General features: G+C 43.5%; 1 protein-coding gene across 6 annotated transcripts in view; it reads left to right on the plus strand.

Annotated features, from left to right (window-relative positions):
• nrxn2b (neurexin 2b) overlaps nucleotides 1-5,317 on the plus strand; it is a gene marked incomplete at both ends in the record, with an annotated part of 555,176 nt that extends 549,859 nt beyond the window's left edge. For all 6 annotated transcript variants that reach the window (XM_079216104.1, XM_079216103.1, XM_079216106.1 and 3 more), the window contains one exon: nucleotides 4,425-5,317. In XM_079216104.1, the coding sequence (XP_079072230.1) occupies nucleotides 4,425-5,317 (893 nt within the window). The remainder of the gene's footprint in view (nucleotides 1-4,424) is intronic.
• Nucleotides 5,318-19,364: the final 14,047 nt, after the last annotated feature.

A 19,364-nucleotide genomic window follows, 5' to 3' on the forward strand; every position in this document is an offset into this window, starting at 1 on the left:
TGGTCTAAAACATAAATGTACCATAATGTTTTCTATAACTTTTATTGATAATTCATATCATGTAATTTACTTTTTTTTTTAAATTAACTATTTTGGAAAAAATAACAGGTTTTCTCTGCGGAATTCAAAAATGGCGATTATTAGCTGGCGGCTTCCAGCTAACGGTGCTAACGTACAGTGCTAACAGTGTTTAGCTGGGTGGCTACGCTTGCATTTGAATTGATAATCCATTGAGTGCACCATAAAAAAACAGGATTCATCTGATATTACACAATAAGTCCCATAACAGGACATATGTTTTTACAAATAAACCCTACAGATTTGCAGCACCATGGTCAGAGAAAAATACACAGACTATATAGTATATACCGTATACTGACACCGGCCCAATGCCAAAGCAGGGAGGTGGTGAAGTAGTAGCTGGGAATATGTCTACGTATGGGGGAGATGTGTACACAGCGAGTGGGAAACACCGCGCTGGCCAGGAAAACAAATGCAGCAGGTTTATGGAGTCGATCCAGGTGCTGATGAGCCGTAGGGAGGTTACTCTGACTTTGCCAACATGTGACTCAGTGAGACGCGATATGGGCAGGGCACCGTCCCTCTGTGTCAAAATAAATCACTTTGGCTGAGAGCAACAGCAGCATTTGTAAATAGTTAATGGATGCATGTATGAAGAAATAGGGTTTTTTCTCCCTTGTACAAATTGTAGGGCCACTATTGTGGCCTGATTTAAAAGCAAGCAAGGGAAAATATATTATGCTCGGACACGCTGTTGGATTTTCCATCTGCAGTCTAATGAAAGCTGAATTATAGAATGCGCAAACTCCAAGCAGCTTTTTGGTCTAAATATTTCAAATGGTCGTGAGCGGCAGAATAACAATGTTTGTCAGGAGACCGACATAGATTCATCATTATCCACCAGTCCTCTTCTCCTTTTGAGTAAATAGAGGGGGGGGATGACTCATACTGGCAGCGCCGTGGAGTGGCGTGTGGGTAAAGATAAAGAAGAAATGTCATCATGTGGGCTAAACGTGGTTCCGTGGCCTCCGCTGTTCAAATCAATGGAGTCAAACTCAATCAATCAGGCTGAATATCTTTTGAGTCTGGCTTGCTTTAATGCTTATATTACAGTGACACAATATTAAAGACGGAGGCACCCACACACTGGAATCACGCTATATGTCTTTTTTTCAGCGCCGTTTATGTCAGGCCTGGTTTTGGTTCAAACATTTAAGTGAAATACAATACTTACATATCTGAAGTTCACTTGGGTTGGTTTCATATATATATATGTGGTTCTTGGCAGCTTTCAGCAGGAGAGCACATCTATGTCTCATCTGCGACATGGTTTTTTAATTTATTTTTTTCCTGGGCCTGTCAGCAAGCTGCCTGCGGGTGTTAACTGAGCCACCAGAACTGCATACAGAGAAAAGAGAGTGCAGTCGTGGAGAGCCAATAGAAGCTGTAGATTGGTTTAAACTATGGGTGCAGTAGACGTGGGTCACGCAAGAGGGAATGAAACGAGGGTTCACTTGATGACTGTTGAGATGTGGCTCACTGTGTATGAGGGCTGAGGTTCATCTGTTGTCCACCGGCCTGCCGGTCATAGCGGATGACGGCCATCAGGCTTTGGCTCCACTATGCTGAGAGCACACCAGAGCGATGCGGGTGATGTATCGTAGCAATCCTTTACTGTTAAAGACTTCGACATTGTCTACGTTTGCCTCCAGAATATCTACATCATTATTTTTACGCACTGTTATAGGCTAAACCTTCTCACTCATGCTGTGTCCCTGCACTCTAAACTATGACGCACTCGTCCGTTTCCTTCAGCGTCTTTTCAAAATAAACTCACAGGAAGGCATTATGCATTGGATTAATAAAATAAGCAAGTGTGTCACATAGTGAAGTATGAGTATAAGAAGTTAATTAACTTAAAATAAGTCTGTGCTGGCTTTTGGTTTTTACTTTAGGACACAAACAGCAGCCTCTTGAGTGAAGGTCCTATGTTCTTGACCCCTTCACCCACCCGACCTCCGTACATAGACTCACTCTTTAAACTAGGTCACCTGACCACCTTTACTCCATAACTACGTCCACAAAGAGCAGCATAGTTTGAAACTTAGGACCAATGGCCGAGCGGCTGCACGGACGACATGGAGGTGAGAACAGACTATTCCATGGGCGTCTGAGGTTGACAGAAAACACACGGGTTAAGCAGTGTTCCTGATTCTGCGAGGATTACACGTCGTTTACAATAACACAACCATTCATTTGCAATGTCCGCTACATGTACTGTAAGTGGGCCACACAGTGAGCGGAGGCAACTCCTCGATAATTGGTAGGCTGCCGGTATAAAGCTTGAAATTGCACTTGCAGCATCTCTGCCACACAGAGAGATGGCAAAGTAAAGATAGCAACACCGCCATCTCGTCGATCACCCCCAGTCAAACTTACACCCGGTATCTCTGAGGTCCCCAAAACAGATTTTTTTTTTTAGGTCTCCTGTGACTTTGACAAGTCATTTCACAAAGCCGCAAATTTCTTAGAAAATGCTCTAAAGTTGTGAAATCCTCCTCGGTGCGTCTCTTTGTTCTCCGAATGTGACACCGCGCTCTGCTGTCCTCTCAGCCTTCAAGGTGAAACAGCCCTCCGACACAGAAAGAAAGGAAATATAATGGAGAGGAATAACTTGAGCATTGCCATGGAAACTAGCCTGAAGTTAGAAAAGAAGGGTTGAAGAATTACTGCATTTGTTTGTGTCTTTTTTCTTCTAACCGTTTCAGCCTTTTCACATTTTGCTTTATTTCAAGGCCCATTTCTCTCAAGTGTGTTGTTATATGCTAATATGTACAGTGGCTTTGTTAACTCAATGTTTGTAACAAAGCCTTTCTTTGAGTGAAAATGTATGGCTGTTTGGGGGGCTTGAGCGCTGCTGAGCTGAATACAGGGGGAATGGTTCCAATCCCAACATTCCCCTTTGCTAATCCCCTCCCCCTGAAATGCCTGATCCAACCCCTCTCCCTCTGAGTCACTGATTCACCTCATCAACTGAACAAAGAGCCCGAGTCATGATTCTATGCTGATGATGTTGGCATATTTCTGGTCATGTTTTGCTGTTACCTTATCCTGTTTCTCCCCCCAAAATGTGCCATAATCTAATCCCCCCTCCCTCTGCCATGTTTAACAAATGTTTCCTTGACTGTGACCTTAACAACACATTTATCAGACCTAAGAGAAAAAATGTTCTGAAAGTAAAATGTAGTGTATAAAGTGATATTCTGCCATGTTTTGTTAACAAACTCCCAATATGTTTAACCCTTAACTCCAGTTGGGCCTGTGATAGAAAGGATTTTTCCTGATTGAATGTTTACAAATGATATTGTTATCCACCCAGTAATCTTTATTTAATTCGGGTGAAGTGGGCTGAAATCGGATAACCGAGGCTCGACAACAAATTCTGGCTCATTAAGACGATTATTTAATTGACACCTGTCGTTGTCTGTTTAGGAAGGATGTCATGTTTATGTGGGGTGTTTGGGAGGGAGGTGGGCCTCAGGTGAGGTGTGTAATGCAGTGTACTGTAGTGTGTACTCAGAGACATTCAGCCTCCTGCAGCAGCTCCTGAGGGTTTGCATACAGATTAAGCTAATTAGAAATGAGCCATAGAAACCACCATGCCCAAGGGGGGGGAAATGGGATTGAGCCCATCCTTCATGAACACGCTGAATAATTCAAGTTTCTTAACATCTTAACATCATGATTATTATGATTATACACCCCCCCCTCCCCCCCACGCCCCCCACACACACAAAAAAAAGCGAAAGAGGAAAAGAGGTAATACGTTGGGGCGGGAGGTGGGAGGGGTGAGTTGTTTATCACTATACGAGAACAATCTTACACAGCTTTCTTTTTGTAATTTTTTTTTCATGCAAAAATCATGCGGCCAATTTGTTGATGTAAGTGACCTGAACCTCGTGGTTTTGCTATCTTATTCAACCAATCACAGCAGAAACATCTGAGCGTGAGTGTAGCCAGGTGAGAAAGTTAGCAGTGAAGCATAGGCTGTATTACAATAGATGTTAAGTTGTTCAGTGTAATTTGTAGTCTACTTTTATCTTGTCTTAGTGATATAGCATGTAGGTCTATGCAGCACAGGGAGACAGGTCAGAACAGGTGCAGGATAGAGTATTGTCTTAGCTTGTATTTTATTTCAGTTCAGAGCTAGTCAGCATATTAACTTTTTAAATAGACCAGACTAACTAAACTTGTATAACTAACCTCATGTAAAGTTGTAGTGTTGTTCTAATACTGGTGTTGCTGTATTCATTTGAGCTGTTTTTCTTCTGTTCATCTGGAGGTGGTCTCTCTCTCCGGCGGTCTCTAACACTCTGTTTTCCGTTGTCTCTTTCTTGTCCTAGGAGGTGAATTAGTGTTGCCCATAATAACAGTGGACTCCCTAGACCCCCCATCCATCGCCACCCACTACCCAGTAATCCCCCCACCCCCCACCACCTACCGCCCCTTCCTGACCCTGCTCGAAACCACCAAAGAGTCCCCCCCCTTCCCAAACGGCCGGCCCCCCTGCCTCTTGGACCAGGAGGACTGCGAGGAACCCATCGAGGTGTCGGCGTACGGCTCGGGGGAGATGACAGAGTCGGATGACGAGGACTATTACAAAAACTCCCACTTGGTCACCGACAGGACTGTCCTCCCTCCTCCCCCAGCTGTCGAGGGCAGTGTCCAGAACCCCCGAGACCGCCACTTCTCCCGCTCCCCCAACTCCCACCGCCCACCTCTGTCCTCCACCCCCACAGCCAACCCCGACCAGCTCAGCCCGCACATCAAGCCGGCCGCCGGCGGCAGCAGCAGTAGCAACAACAAAATCCCTGCAGGCAAAATGAACACCCGGGACCAGGTGCTGCTGCCACCGGCCCACCCGTCTTCAGACCCGGGCCACCGCAGAGTCCCGGGAATAACCTACCCCCCAAATTTCCCCCATGTTCCCACTCCAGACCCCACGTCTCCTGACAGAGGGCTCCCGGGCGCCGTGGAGGTGCAGCAGTCCAGCAGCACCACAGGGATGGTGGTCGGCATCGTGGCGGCCGCCGCCCTCTGCATCCTCATCCTGCTCTACGCCATGTACAAGTACCGCAACCGCGACGAGGGCTCCTACCAGGTGGACCAGAGCCGCAACTACATCAGTAACTCGGCCACGCAGAGCAACGGGGCCCTGGTGAAGGAGAAACAGCCCAGCACTGCCAAGACGGTCACCAAGAACAAGAAGAACAAAGACAAAGAGTACTACGTCTGAGGGAGCGCCACCGTGACACACAGAGAGATGCACTTTGAGAAGGAAAGAGACGAGAGAAAGAGGGAGCGAGAAAGGGCAGTATATGGAAACGTAGCAGAGGGTTACTCATTCAACACTTCAGTATTGTCAGGTGGCCATTCATGTCAATTTCAATCTAATCAGAAGCAGGCGAAATAAGACGACAAGGTGACATCATGGTTCTGTTCACACCGTTCAGCAATGCTTTGACTTATTTTTCTCAAAACCATGATGTGGATTTAAGGCGAGGCTTTATTACACCTCAGATCTCAACACATACTGTGCCAACAACCGTGTTCCAAATGTCGATCCAACAGTGATTTATGCGTCTGCACATGACAGGCTATTTAATATCGTAAATACTGTAGGAAAGTGCCACTGTCAGTATTTGTGTCATGGTCCGTACTTCATTCTGAGGTGAGCTTGAGGTGGAAGCCTTCGCCTTTAGAAAGTATCAACATTTTTTTTGTCCACCCGTTTGAATTTGGCGACTTGACATCCCTCTGTCAAATCAATATACTGCCGGCTCACAGAGACAGTGTCAAACCCAGCTCTCCCTCCTCTGTGAGCGCTCCACGTCTCCGATCTCTCACCTCTTGTCAGATCTCTCTCTCTCTTCCTCTCCGTTCGCCCGTGCACCCTGTCTCTCTCCTTGTCCGGTGCGCCGCAGCCGACGCAACGTAAACTCTGCCGTGTTTCAAGCATGTAGTATTCATTTACGAAAAAGAGATACAAAATTTTTTTTCTGTGGAGTTCCAAAAAAAAAAAAAGACTAAAAAATACGACGACGATTGATGATCATAACGACGTTCAAACGTAGCAACTATGTGAGATACCAACACTCCAGCCCGACGGATGCTAACCTGTACGTTAAGCCGCCAAAAACTTGTTGAGGCCAAAACCTTTTGGTCGTCCTTTGTTCCAGCAGATCTGTGTCATGTGTTTCTGGGGCTCCGAAGCCCCGCCCCTTCCCATCCCCCTCTCCTAGTGGGCCAGCAGAGAAACTGTGTCACGTCCTTACAGTACAGTTACTCATAACCGAAAAACAGAAAAAACCTCCAGCAAACAAGATGAACTCTGTTCTATATAATTATAAATATATGTATAGACGTTGCAGAAACCTATGGGCCTAAAGCGTGAGCGAGGGGGAAAGCGAGAGCACGCTGATGGCGTGCAGCGAAGACTTTAGAAATTTTTGACGGTTACAACGCCCAGACCCCGCCTCCTCAGACCCCGCCCCCTCATGAACAGCACGGCTGACGTAGCCTCGCTGCAAGACTCAGTCACTTTGGTTTGCTCTTTTCTTTCTTTTCTTTTTTTTCTCTGGAGAAATGAGAGACATTATAGGGAAATTGTGAATAGATTCTTGCTGGAGTTCCACTGTGGAGAGCAATAGCTTGCAGCTGAAGATGCGACTGTCTTTCGCCCCCTCTCGCCTGACTGAACTGACGGCAGCCAATGGGCAAAGCAAACTTTGTGTGCTCATCCCACGAATACAAGGTGAACGGCAGTTCGCTGGAAGATGTACAACCGAACTCTAGTATTCCAATTTTCTCAACTCTATTAAAAAAAAGAAAACTGTACCATGAAAAGAAAAGAAAAATCCTGAAAAAAGTTTGTGAAATGTCTAAATATTTGACTCTCATCCCATTACTAAGAGAACTGTGTTTTCCCTATCATCATTCCTGTTTGGAGAAAAGAAAAAAAATATTACGATCCTGGAAAACGGAAATTTCTATGTATTTTCTTTTGGTAATTGAGCAAATGTGATTTGGGTTATGAACATCAAACCACGCATTCTCCTTTGATTCCATCTGTTATCCTCATTCTGTTTTTGTCCTTCATCTAGTCCTTTTTCTCTGTATGGCAGATTGTATGTTCCCATACCTTGTGGAGAAAGCAGGCTCTATCCATTCTCCATGTTTTCTTTTTATCATTTGTTTTATATCTATTTCTGTCTATCTGGCTGGAGACAAGATGGCCGCCATTTCATTTGACAGGCTCCATCGATTCAGTGCCCTGCCACGTTTGTCTGGTTTCTCTCCTTCTCCATTCCAAGCATACTCCTCCCAGTATCTTCCTGTTCTTTCTAAATGTTATTGTAAAGTGTTCCAGTGAGATGACTCTAAATATGTGTACATTAACAGAGGGAATACACTTGGTTATATACTTCTTACTCCTTGTGTCGCGTGGTCTCTTGTCGTCTGCTTGTCTCTCATGCAGTCAAATTTGAGTATTTCGACAATTACTTCCACCTGCATTCGATTTTTAAAGTATTGGTTCCATATCAGGATCATGTATAAAGCTGCTGATGTGCCCACTGGGTCAGTGAAAAAAATACATAAGCAACTGAATGGGGACTGTCAGTGTTTTAGACAACATTGACCTGTACTAGCTTTTCTAGTCTTCTGACCACTCAAAGCACTTTAGCACTACTTGTCATCATTCACCCACTGATGGGAGGGGCTAAGGTTCCACCTGCCCATCAGGAGTATATAGAAATTTCGATTCTCCGATTGAAGGATGACCCTGCTCACCACTGAGCCACAGTCGCTCACTACATGAGAACTTGATTTATATTCCAATGACTCTACTTTTTAAGAGTCTACCAAATTAGTCTCATATTGATCAAATAAATATTGGTGTTATTTGCACTCATTGGTAGGGTGGGAATTTTACATTTTAGTGTGAGACCTGGGAGGTATTCTTCATATGTGGTTCAACAAAGTCGATCAAATGTCCTATTATCCAGCATAAATTAGCGAGATGATTGACATCAGGCTTTCCCGGTTCTTCAAAGGTTGACCCGCCCTCAAACAGTCTCGTTCATTCGAACCAGACATCAGTCATCTGGATAAATGCGCGTGCACGCTCCTCTTCAAAAGGGGGAGGAGTCGAACACAGATTGCATGATCTTCAAACGCTACAATGGCAAATAAACTCTGAGAAAGAGTCTCTTCTCTCAGCGGAGGAGCAGGAAATGATCACAACTACATATGATGCATTTAAGTCCATAATCATGGCAAAGTCTAATGCTGCGTTCACATCCAAAGCGTAGTGAATATTCGCAACACTTCCTGTTTGTGAATGCAGCATAACGCCGCCTCCGCTGGTCGGGCTAGAGTCACATAAGCATCGCAAAATATCAAGTTAAATGCGTTAGTGTTGGGAAAATGTATCGGCTAATTTGAAGTGCCTCATCACCCAAATCAATCAGATTATATTTATTTAAATGTGCCTGCTGGCGAATTAATATATACTTATGAGGATATATGTACTGTATGCGCGTATGTATCATATGTATGTGTAGATTACCATATAACTAGGAGTTTGAATATGTGTACTATATATATATATATATATATATATATATATATATATATATATATATAGAGAGAGAGAGAGAGAGAGAGAGAATCTGAACTAACTAACTGAGCGAGGCAGCACGTTGCTCAGCATTAATTTTGTGTCGGCTATATTATTGTAAAGCTAACTTTTCTCAATGTTGTCTTAGGTGACGGGACGCCCACGATGTCAGAATTTGAAAACATCTGCTGTATTCTGTCAACACCCTTTAACCTGCATTACCACGTTTAACAAGCTGGTGGATCGATTAGTGCTACGGCAAAGTGTTGGTATCACTTACTTTTATATATTTTTTCCGATATATGGCCTGACTTTTTTTTTTTTAAAGACAGTGTTGACATGGTGATAGAGGGCATACATATATATACACATACATACATACATACATACATACATATATACATACATACATACATATATATATATACACATATATATAAAAAACATTTTTGTACGCACAAAAAGTGAATTATTATGCTCAAAAAATAAACTGTGGGTTCTCTGATAACCAAACGGAACATTTAACAGAAGGAAATACCAAAGATAATACACGAAACTAAGAATCTTGTAATTATCGATGCACCTCTCACATTTGAGATTTGTTTTAAAATGTCAGATTTGCACAAACACCGGGGCTGAACATGAACAAATGAACACTACCATTCAAAGTCAGGGCACATGTGCTTGATACCTGTTATTCATTAAAGCAGCTATGAGAACATTTCACTGTTCATTCACCAGCCTCAATAACATGTTGGTGCCTCCATGACAAGTTTAAGCAAATTAAACAGAATGCAATTATGAAAAAGAATCATTTCCGTGAGACAACCAACATGTTTTTTCGTAGAGGGATTTTTCTTCTCTCCTTCTGAGTCGGAAACCTCTCAATGACCTTCTAAAGTCAGGAATGTCCCTGACAAGTTTCTTCTGCATGGAGAGCATAGTCAGAACATTAAGCAATCCTCTGGATGATCTCATCTCTTGAGATAAGAGATGAGATCATCCTTTGTGCGGGAGACATTTGCAGGATTACAGCAGCAAAGTGCAACAAGAGACAAATCAGTAGAAAACTAAACAAAACAAGTTCAATAAAAGGTAGAATAACTTAGTAAATCGCAAAGAACAACAAAAGCTACATTATGATCTTATTCAGTGGTTGGACACACAATATTGCACATATGAGGTTGGACATATAACAGTTCATACTGCACATACATTGATATTGATACTGATATTGCACATGGATGAATGAATGTGTGTTTCTCAGGAAGGTCTTGATCCTCCCCTCAGTAGAAGCACCTCTCAGAATCAGATGTGGGAGACACAGTGCATCGCCGCAAGCCTCCAACTCGCTGTTCTCATGGGCGAGGGAGAGCTCTGAAGCTCGGCCTTGTTCAACATGCTGAACAAGGCTCTTTGGAGTGCCGTGTCAGGGAACTTCACTTCAGGGAGCAACTCTCCATACAGCGGCGTCGCGCTGATGAGGTGCTGGGTGTAAGAGAACCACTCCTATGCATCGGAAAGGTCACACATGCCAGTCAAAGATATGTCATCGACTTCCATTTGCAATAAAGCTATTTGGAGGGAAGTGATTCTTAGAATGCAGGACATTTACTTGTTGTGGTGTATTTTTGCAATCCCTTCAATTGTTGTTGAGATATTTCACTGAAAAGCAAAAATGTCAACCTTGTGGTGCGGCAAGAGAAAGTCAGGAGGATCCCCATCGTCTCTGGGTTTACTCCTCTGGACACCATGCATTTCTGTGCATTTTTCTGACAGTTGCACAAAGCCTAGCCACCGTGTTAAAATCCCAGCACACTATGCATTCGAGAACATTAATAATACTGCATCAGAAGAAAGAGTGCAAAGGCAAAAACAATGCCTGTCTTGTCTGACCTCTCACCATGGAGACACGTAGTCTGATTGATTGCTTGAACAGGCAATATCTTTGTCACGTTTACTTTGCCACGTTGTCATGTTGCCAAATCGGTCTGTAATACCTTGTTGAAATTATTTACGACCAACACTCAACACCCGACCAGAGCAGTTGTTTACACGGCCCATGTCCGTGATGGGTTAATGGTGCGTGCGGTGAAATTAATACACTTCTATAGACACCAAAGAGACAGCTGATTACAACATCCCTTCCTTAAATTGAAAGCTATTGTACTTCACCTGTCCACACTACACATTTTAAACATGCATGAATAATCACTGCCAGAATCAAGAGACAGGGAAATAGTGTGAGGAAAAGACACAAGCATGACTGGGGAGGGTGGGGAGGCCTGAGACATGGCAGGATTGTAGAAAAGTGACCTTTGATACTGCAGCAAATAATGTAGCGAAAAACAAAAGCACAAGAAAGTGGAGTTTTACATGGAGCAGAGGTGGCATTGGTAGAGATACATGGTGTATGTTGCTCTAGACTGCTGGTGTTTACTGCAGGTAATGAGGCAATTTTCACCTGTCAGAGTTTCTAAGTGTCAAAGGCAACACTCTTGGCATATTAGACGGCACGAATAAAAAGTAAAAGTATCGGTTCATGAAAAGTTTTCAGTACATTATTTTCTCCAAGACCCTGAGGCTGAATTAGCTCGAAGGATGGTCCGTCAGGTGGTTGATCCTCCACTTTTGGCCAGACTGAAAAATCTCTAATTTATGTCCATGACATTTATAGTCCCAAAAGGATTCATTTTAATTACTTTTATGAACCCCTGACTGTGTATGAACAGGCTGAATTTGCATTGGATGCATTGCCATGACATGTGTCCCATGACCTTTCACCTGGCCTCATCATCAGGTTAAAATATTTTATTTTTATGACTGAATACCGACAAAACTAAAGACATTTCCATCAGCCTTGGTTGTACTTTGCAGTACTTTGGTGCTAATTAGCAAATGTTAGCATGGTAAAATGCTAAACCAAGATGATGAACGTGGTACACATGGTACACTTTATTACCTTTATTAATCCCCTCATGGAAATGATTCGTATCATCAAGAGCAAGTTAGCATGCTTATTGTAGTTCGGAGGCGCTAGCATGGCAGTAGACCATTTATCTGCACTAGCAGTCCAATCATTCCAGTGAAGTACAGAGATTTCAAAGGCATTTAGCAACACATCTCAGTGTAAATTAGTTTTAGGGGGCACGCACATCATTCAACCGACCTTAATTCTTTTCACCACTTCCAGAACAGCACAGCAAAACTTTCCCGCTGATAGAACCACCATTTAAACTGGCCATGGTCCCGGTGAAACAAGAAGTCCTCACATGCCCCCCCAGAGCCTATATTGCATTGATTGAAACATAAATACATAGAGCTGATATGATAATTATATTATCTTCTTACAGGTATATTGAGGTATATCCTTTACAGAAGTAAAAAGAAATTGCCGTTCAAAAGTAATTTGGTCATTTGGAATTAGAGCCTCCATTACATAGTTCGTCCAGCAGAGCACTGACAAGTTTTATTTTTATCGGAAAGTGTCCTTTACGATACTGAAATTCCCCATCTGATGAAATAGAAAAAAAATCAACAGTCCAAAAATATTGGCCTAAAAAAAGAAATAATATATATGGACTGGAGATGCATATGTTGCAATATCCATAAGCCACATAAGCATAATAGCATGCGGCGATCAATAAATCCGATCAATCAACTGTTGAGATTTACATTTTCATACACATTTATATTTTGTGGCCTTTGAAAAGGTCCCGATGATTGAGGGTTGATTGCTTCCTGTGGGAGGAGCTTTGGTCCAGCTGTGTGGATGGTGGCTAACGTATTCTGTTGGATGTGGTGCTTCCCTCTATAGTCCTGACTCGTTTATCGCACAGCTTGCAAATCCCTTCGCCCACGTTCTTTGGCTCTCCTTTTTCGTTACAGCTGCGTGAAGGTGTTCACACCAAAAGAGTTAATGCCGAGCAAAAAAGCGAATATTCGCCTTTTCCGTTTTTTGGCTTAAAATTTGCCCGATGCTGAGTTGCGAAAGCCAATCAGAGTTGAGAAGCTTCACCGGCATCACCGTCCTGCCGTTGCTGAATCAAACTGCAAGTCCGCTGAAGGAGCGCTGGAAGCGGCTTCATTCAGACACTCGTCCTGGAGGAGTCGGAGCTGTGTGAGACTACAGATTATATTATGAACCCAGACACGGGGGCGTTTGATGTTCCGACGTTTGTGGGACTTCCACAACAAGTATAAAGCAGAACTAGTGGTTAATGGTGGAAATAGTAACTGCTTTCATGGAGTAAAGCCACGGAGATACCACTAGAAATGGTTGTTATTCCTGCCATGGTGGATAGCGGAAATGAAAACAGTTTTACGGGGAAAGCCGCGCCTCCTTTCCACCGTGAATGGTTGCGAAAAAGCGAATTAACCACATAATGTCGAGCGTCTAAAGTCAGGCGAAAAAGCGTTGCAAAAAACACGGCATAAGAGACTGAATACGGAGGACCATTATTGTGGTGAATTGTGATTGATGTTAAACCATAATCTCGTCATATCTCCCAAGTCTACTACACACTAACTATGTTTCAATTTGTACAAAAACTAAACTTATGGGGTTATGAAAACCGTTATCTGATCATTTAATTCTCAAATATATTTCAAAAAGAAATCCAACATATCATTTGTTAGCGAGCAAGTTAAACAGCCTCAATGGCTATCCATCACTCACCCTCTACTGGAAGAAGCCTTGGTCTCCTTCAGGCACACAGCATTAATATTTAGCAATCAAGTCGATCAGAACGACTTCCTGCTGGGCTGGTACAAAGACGAATGTCACCATCAAACCAAAATTGACAGATTTGAGTTGAAATGTACTGTTTTTTTAGTTGTTCTGTCACAAATCTAACTAGTCATTAGAGCGCCACGGCTAAAACTTTAACAAATATTGAGATTGTTGTTCTATCATCTCTCGTTGTGATAAATGTGAGTAATGCTTTAGTTGTGTGTTGTTCCTCTGTGATCAAAAACAAGCAGTGACTCAAAACTTTATGAAGTGCTCTCTCTGTCGGGCTTGACTCCGCACGCAGAGAACTTCAAATCAAAATCAAATCAAATACTGGCTGTTTGTAAATGGGGAAGCAGAGGCGAAGGTAAGGGAGGAGAAAAGAACTCCATTTTGTGTGGAGTTTCCTCCGTATTTCATCATGCAATCTTCTCTCCTGCTGGGAGATGTACCCTATGGCCGCTTTCCCCGTTTACTCACCAATCTGTAAAATATGATGCATGGCGTGGATCACACTACGACCAGACATCAGAAATATTCCCAGACTAAACTAGAGGACCCCCTCAGGTCTGCTGTGAGCATGTCTGAGAACTTGGCTTTCACAAATAATACAACATCACTGGTGCCGACGGACGATCAGCACCGACACCGTCTCAGCAGCCGCGCAAATAATCAGCGCAGTGCATCGAGTGTGCGTCTGTGCACGCGTGTGTGCACATCAGTATCAGAGAAGGACATGCTGCTTCAGACTGTTTGTTTATTTGCCTCCAAGTAAAAGCTCAAATGGGATGTGAGATGTGTTCAAATGCGTGTTTATGGTAGATGGTTTCCCGCAAGGAAAGCTGTCCCAAAAGACATCCTCACATTCTGTCAAAAAGCTTAGTACATCTTAGAGCAAGTCCACAGACAGTGAACATTTTGCTGCAGTTCAAAGACTACAACCCTTGAAAAAAAGGCCAATGCTCGGTGAAATGATATTAAAAAAGGTATCCGGTGGAATGTCTGAACCCTATGGAGCAATGTTTTGCTGCTCCGCATCTTGTGATGTATGAGCATGCACACTGGATCATGAGTGCCGTGAACACAATCCTGCAGACTATTTCATACTGTTTCCCTGAGCGACAGTTTGTTGTGTTAAAGTGGGAAGAAACTCAGCAACGTGGCAGCAAAAGGGCTAGAAACGAGACAACCGCTGGCTAGCATGGCGGTAGAGCATGTTTCACTAACATTAGCCACACAAGCTAATGCTCATGTTTATTCAGAAGGACGTTGTTCATACGCAACAACAAAAAGACATTCGAAGTGTAGTGATAGAAAACAGAAGAGTAGCAAACATCACATTTAAAGTTGGAACGTCATTTCCAAGCTATTCTATTTGGGGCTAAGTAGCAGCGGTTTGCTAGCTGGCTCACCAATTAGCCATTTTTGCATTTGGTTCACAAGATTTGTTGGAGGAACATCCAGCTGACATTGTCTGCAGACAACACCTGTGTTGCTACATTGTTATCAATAATATACTGTGTACATAGGTAACTTGCGCGCTAAACTACTAACACTCAGCACCAAAGAAAAGAGAGAAAACCCAAAACTTTTATTGTGAAGGGAAGCGGAGCTTTGTTAGCAAATACGCTCTAATAATGGAGGACTTTTATTGTGAAGAATTTACAAGACATGAAATGTGTTTATCTACATTTTTACAGCTGCCCCTTTGACAACAGAATAGATCTAAATCACTATCCAATCAGGTGGGTCGTATTGAAGCGTGGTCACACATACTGTCAAGACCTGGTGTGGTGCGCAGAGACTCAGGAGCAGAGGACAAATACGGGAGGGACTTTAGAGGAAAAAATCCAAAACGTTCTTTAATTAGCAAGCCTCGAAAAAACTGAACAAAACTAGGTATTTGACCAAACGGTGGCACATGACGTGGGACACACAACAAACAGTCACGCAACAAAGACAGTCCGACGGGGGGCAAGGGAAGGTGGGGGAGTATATATAGGAGAGGGGAAACACAGGTGAAGGGAATCACAATCAGGGGACACCCATGTGAGTGGCTGAGGGCAGGTGAAGACACACACACAATTAACCGGGTGTTATACATACGTGTGTGCAGCTGAGGTCGGATGTGGCGCATCATAAAGATCATAAAGGGTTAAACTAGCTAGCTAATTCAAAGCATCTGCCCGTTACAAGCTCAGAATTCCAGTTTCTCTCTGTATTGTCTTGGATTTATCTGCATCAACTCTATTTTCTTATCTCATATGATATTGCCAGTGATTTCCCCAAACATCTGCGAATTTGCATGTCCTTCCTACGTGCACCATATAGTTACTCATCCATAAGAGGGTGTGTGTTGACTTGTGACGTCTACATGTGAAAATGTCTACATGTGAGAGTGCGTCTCGTCCCAGCAGTCCTCCAAACCCTGGGGGTGAGCGCCTGATCAGCACTCACACTGATCTAGGATTTGCCCCACCAACTCCTACTTGCCTCCCAACTGTATTTACATCACTCTGTCTATCACTGTCATTTCCCCTACCTCCCTCCTCCCTCTCTTACTCTCTCCTCGCAAAATGCGTCACAGTGTTTGGACTAATTGACAGCACCTCTTGGGCATGACACATATACATTTGACTTGTAAATTAAGGCTTTATTTAAGGAGTGTTGCATAAATGAAGGGGAGCCAGACAGAGCTGCGGATGCAGCAGGAGTGAATAAAATAACTGGATACAAGATGGTGAGCAGGGGCTTAAAATGGGGCATAGAAGGCGCTGTCATCACTACGGGCAGCCATATAGAACCTTTTAGCAGTCGACGTCATCATACATGTGCATGCGCTTTACCCCAGCCATCCAGACGAGTTAGGGAGCTTTAAACATTAGATAAAACTGTTACCAGCATCAAAATGTCTGGTTTTTGCATGTTGGGTTGTCAGAATCGAATCCTATAGAACCCAAGTTCGACAGGATTACCGACAGGATCAGTTTAACAAGTGACCGTGTAAACTGGAGACTTTCAGCCGAATGCGTCCGTGATTGCTCGTAAATGGTTGTCGTACGTAGACAATAAACACAAGTATGTATTTACAAATTGATTGGAGACTTTTACGAGAACACCTACGTGTTCTGTTTGTATTTTCAACAGCTGATGTCAACATGGCAAAACAAGAGTCACCAGTTATTACGTTCACTCGTTAAAGAGAAACACCGACGGCAAGCTAGTAAACACGTTGGCTACTCACTGGACTGATCAAACCCTGGACCCTCGTGTTTGTAGCGCCCACTTCAAAACTTGATGAAGTCGAACATCTGAGTCCACGTCATGGTGTTTGGCATTCTGAACCAACCCTGTCTATATTCTGCGAAGTCTTTCTCAGAAAGGCAGGTCAGCGGTACAAAGCTGAATTACTTCCCAAAAAGCTCCTTATCCATTGACTCACACACTCACTCACTCACTCACTCACTCACTCACTCACTCATTAGCCCAAAGAAAGTGCAGGCTGGTAATGAGTGGATCCTGGTTGCGTGATAGAGCTGAAGTGTCTTCGGAGGCGACGAGGTCAGCCGGATGCTGCTTCAATGCCACGGCAGTTTAATTAGAGCGTTCTCTAATGGAGCCTATCTGGAATAGCCCTTAATGAGCACCTAGTCATTCTATGTGTCCTTAATTTGTTACATATAACCGAGGCCATGAATAATCTCAAAAGGTGAATGATTATCTAAGAGCGGGTCGGGTGTGGAGGCGAGGAGGGGATTGTGGGTGGAGTGTTTTTGTTTTTTTGGGGGGGGGAGTCGTCTTTGCGGTGGACAACGCAGTTCCTGTGAGCCTCACCGTTGACTTTACAAACACACAAGCATAGGGGCGATGGTTTCCATGGCAACTGGGCAAAAATAGTAAGGGAGGGGTACACACACACACACACACACAAGCCCTCTCAAAAGCTGAGTGATTTTGCAATCTCGCTACACATTTGTCTCCTCCCTCCCCCGGCATCTGTTTCTCTCTCTCTCTCTCCCTCCCTCTCTCTCTCACACACACACTTTGTGGGAGTGTGTACTGTTTTTGTGTCACACGGTGTAATCCGCTGACAGCCAGATTGATAGGTGAGTGTGATGTGTTTGTATGGCTTCATTCCAGCAGCGGAGGTTTAGAGGGCAGCTACCTGTTCATCCATCATCTTCTGCTCTGCCCAGCAGTCTGGATCTCTCTCCGCAGTGACAGACACTTTCTCGTACATACACACACACACACACACACACACACACACCCTTGGCAAGTGTGCGCACACAGTTATGTGTCAAGCTATATAAGGGCATGGACAACCAAAGATGACGAATGAAGCCTGAAAAAAATTGACTTCCCAAATCTGTTGCACCAGCGAGAAATTAGGAGCTACAAGTCACTGCGTTATCTGTGGTCATGTTCAGACAACCTGTCTCCTAAAAATTACGTTCCCCCAGAACTAAAATGCATTCTCAATAGCGTTTGACCAGAAACGTATCTCCCCCCTGATTATGTTTGTGTCTGACGTATTACAAATACGTTGATTCACGTATACGTTGATTAGACACGTATTCTTGTTTTATTGTTTTTATGTTTGATGTATTACAAATACGCTTATAATTGTGTGTTTGTGTTATTGTTTTCTTGCTTTCCCGCTGAATATAAGCATATTTTAATGGAAAAGAGAAAGGATTCCCTCAGTAGCAGCAAGCGAAGAGGGGCGGGGTGAGCCGGTCACACCACCACTTGTTGTGAGGCCGGTAACGGCCCCCGGTCGCACCGGGGTCCGGTCTTCTCTGAGTCGGGTTGTTTGGGAATGCAGCCCAGAGTGTGTGATGAACTCCATCTAGAAATCAACTTAGCAGACACTCGGATCTCTGTGGTCAAATCAGCTGCAGCATCTGACGTAAAAAAACATGCAAAGCCACGGCATTTCTGACCACATTCAAACATCCTAACTGTACCAGTACGTTTGTGTTTGACTTATTACAACATTTCTGTATGACCAGTACAGTTAAGATTTTCTGACCGAATAAATGTTCTATCGTGATCAGTGTTTCTATCGTTCAGCTTTAAATCCATGTGTCATTTGTGCACAGCATGTTTGCGATAGTGTAGGTAATTGTGTGCACTTATACATTATAAATAAAAACAAAGAAATATGAAACAAATACATTTGTATACCAGGCTCTACCCCAGACTTCCTTCACATGCATATGTGAAAACCTGCAAGTGTGTCAATGTCATCATATTGTATTCACACACATGACGGATATGCGCAGTGATGCATTTCTGTGTGTTCACAGAGAGCATATGTCTTCCCTTGCCCCGGTCACCGTGGACGCATGTGTGTGTGCAGTACAGCTGCAGCCATGTGTGTTTTTTCCTGTTTCTGTCACTATGTGTGACACACACACACACACACACACACACACACACACACACACACACACACACACACACACACACTACTGCAGACGGACGTATTGGCTTCAGCAAACATTTCTATATTTCTTCACTTCATGAGTGAATCAAATGAAAATGCGTCCAGGAGGGAATGAGAGAAATCAGAAGCTGAGTGGGCCTACACTCTGCCATGCCATATTGAATTACACCATAGAAATGGAAAATATCACCGCCGCTCTGCTTTCACGGTGTGGGGTTGTTTATCACAGCATTTTACATAACACACAAGAAGGGCTTTCACGACCCTGATATTTTAGTTGACAATTAATTGTCATTGTAATAATTGCAATTTATTTATTGAAATGTATTTTGTTTTTTAATTCCTGCGACGCAGCGATGCTGCTGTGTTTGGCTTTGCACCTGGACCCAAATCTATGTTGTTCATTTGTCTGCTCATCGAAATGATGCGAAGGCAAAGGGGTGTCAATTAATCCCTGAGTAGTTTACTGAGAGAATGTG

Source organism: Taurulus bubalis (genome assembly GCF_910589615.1).
Source record: "Taurulus bubalis genome assembly, chromosome: 3".
NCBI lineage: Eukaryota > Metazoa > Chordata > Actinopteri > Perciformes > Cottidae > Taurulus > Taurulus bubalis.